The sequence below is a fragment of the Rhagoletis zephyria genome, unplaced genomic scaffold (genome assembly GCF_001687245.7).
Source record: "Rhagoletis zephyria isolate East Lansing unplaced genomic scaffold, Rhagoletis_zephyria_1.1 Rzeph_scaffold_42205, whole genome shotgun sequence".
Taxonomy (NCBI): Eukaryota; Metazoa; Arthropoda; class Insecta; order Diptera; family Tephritidae; genus Rhagoletis; species Rhagoletis zephyria.
The window spans coordinates 1-2,643 of NW_016199260.1; the positions used below are offsets into that span (position 1 = coordinate 1).

The 2,643-nt window shown below is 32.3% G+C and overlaps 1 protein-coding gene across 1 annotated transcript; it reads right to left on the reverse strand.

Annotated features, from left to right (window-relative positions):
* Nucleotides 1-6: 6 nt before the first annotated feature.
* Nucleotides 7-355, reverse strand: sicily (NADH dehydrogenase (ubiquinone) complex I, assembly factor 6 homolog sicily; the record flags this gene model as incomplete). The annotated part of the gene is made up of 2 exons (XM_017606267.1): nt 153-355; nt 7-62 (listed from the first exon to the last, which is right to left on the reverse strand). Coding segments are annotated over exons 1-2 (193 nt in total), but the record flags the coding sequence as incomplete, so codon positions are not given.
* Nucleotides 356-2,643: the final 2,288 nt, after the last annotated feature.

Here is a 2,643-nt window from a genome sequence, read left to right on the forward strand (position 1 = left end):
CGTAACGTCGTTGATTGCCATTTAGAAGCAGCGTGCACAAATAGTTTTCGTAATCGTTCTTCCTGCAATAATATGACTATATAAATACAATTTTTAATTTATATAACATACGAGCCAGCGTTCTTAGCGCTTCCACCAGTTATTGTACTCACTCCACCAAATTTATGCAATATTGTGCACCAAACTTTTCATTTGGCACCTTTTGTGTGTTGTGTGCTGATCGTAATTGTTGTTGCAGGCATTTTTGTAAACTTTTTGTCGTATTATATCCTTTGAAAAAATGCCGCATTTTAATTTAATGAAACTTCCAATGTTTTTGTTTACTACCAATTTGAGGTTATGGCATGGCTGTCAATAGAAACAGCTGACTCAGCAGCGATTGGCAACGCTAAAGCAGATGTTGTGAATTAGAACGGAAACGGAAATGCCTTAGTGGAAATGCAAATGAATTGCGCAAACCAAAATTGAAATGGTAGATTATACAGGGAATTCAATTTTTTTCAGACCAAACCATGGTGACCAAACGATAGTCATACAATTTTTCCCATTTTTGGGTTGTTAGCGTTCTGCACAGATCATTTGCTCTTCAAGTCACAAACCTGAAAAAAGGCACCGACCGCATTACAGTTTGCCGGACATCGCTTTAGCTAGCGGAGATCTGATGAAATGCGTTGGATGGTAACCAGTGTTCATGCTCGCATTAGCCTAGCTGCTCATAGTAAATAGTCGCGCCATTCTTCCATTTAAAGGGCTTACATTTTGTTTACTTCAGTGATCGATTATCACTTCATTTGCATACATAAATGTTTCTTCATAAATATTCAGGTATTTATTTAAAGTCCCAATTTGCATTAATTTAAACTTTATGCCTACCTTGTCACTTACGCCCATTAATTGAACAATTTTTTTACGTAAAATAATAGGTTTATTTATCCCAGCAAAAGGTCATTACATTTATTATATAAGTACAACAATTTATCACAACAATCTAGCACACTAATTGATAATTTAGAAATTATTGAGCAACACTGTTACTAATATACATACATATGTTTTTATGTATATCTAAATATTCTACTGACTACGTATTCACTTTTTCTTTGTGCTTCATAGAGTTTGCTTCAAATATTAATGAAATTAAACTTTCTTTGCACTGCAATTTTCAAGTTCCCGGAATACGCCGTTAGTATGTAGGAATGTGCGTACTACGAGTATATGTTTTATATATGATTATTTTTCCAAATCAGATATTATATACATACTCATTCTACATATATGTATGTATGTATATACGATAATTTTGGCTATTTTCTTTTGTTTGTTTAATATTTACCTTTTTTATGAAAGTATGTGGCTCATTATATAACAAAAACCATGTAAGTCCGAATTTCAAAATTCCACCAAAGTTTAACATTTTTTAATCAGTATCTTTAGACCAAATTTTGGTATGCGGTTTAAAGCCTATTAAATTTAGTTATAATAACGTTTTGAAGCCTATTAAATTTTTTTACGATGCTGTGCATATTTGACGTTTCTACAAAATACCGTTGATATTTGGAAATTTTTTTGTCGACGATGTTACGCATATTTTTCCATACACTGAGAAAAGAGTCAGCTAAATATATTTCTTTCAACACAAGATTTTGTAACTACATACATACATGTGTTGAGAGAAACACAGTTAGTTGACGTAAATAAACTTTTTTTTTTAGTGTACAAAGTATGCTCGACAATATTTTTATATGGTAGAGGCGGAACGATGAATCTGCCTTAAGTATTAGCTACTACAAACTTGCAAATTCAAAATTTTTTCAAAGAAATCTAATTGAAAAGCTCGAACAAAAGAAAAAGGTCAAATACTTTCGCCACTATATGTACATACATTATGGTGCCCCACAAAAAAAACAAAAAATATTGCGGTTTTTTTACCGGATCTATAAAATTTCCGCCAAAATATTTCGGCAAAATAATTAGATTTACGTAAGCTAGAGCGATTTTTAAAATGCCTCTAAAAATCTCATTTTTTGATTCCGTTGGAAACTTTTTTAAATACATATCGATGGCTGAGTGGAAGATCGACCTATCTCGGCAGCCAGTTCGAAAACATTCTATCTCAAAAAACTTTTCTAGAACGCCCTATTTCAGAATTCGTTTTAAAAACGCCCTATCTCAGCTGCCGATCCAAAAACGCCCTATCTCAGCATATTTTCAATACATTTTGAAGTGAGATAGGGCGTTTTTGAACCGAATTTTGAGATAGGGCGTTCTTGAAAAGTTTTTTGAGATAGAGCGTTTTCGAACTGGCAGCCGAGATAGGTCGATCTTCCATTCAGCCATCGATATTTTTATACAGGCCTTTTAAACTTAAGTACTTCTATCATCTGACGGCACTCTTTGGAAAAAATATGTATTAAAAAAATAGCTTTATTTATAAGTAAATCGATTTTTGAAAGTATTTTCAAATCGTTCCAGCTGACGTATGTAGATCTGAATATTTTTCCGAAATATTTTAATGGAAGTCTTAAAATATAATAAATTTTATTTTTAATATTTTTATTGAGCTTTGTACCACGATTGTTTATTAGGAAAAATTGAAAAAGCAACAAAGTCTAAGCGGTAGAAGTTATAGCACTATTTCGGAGA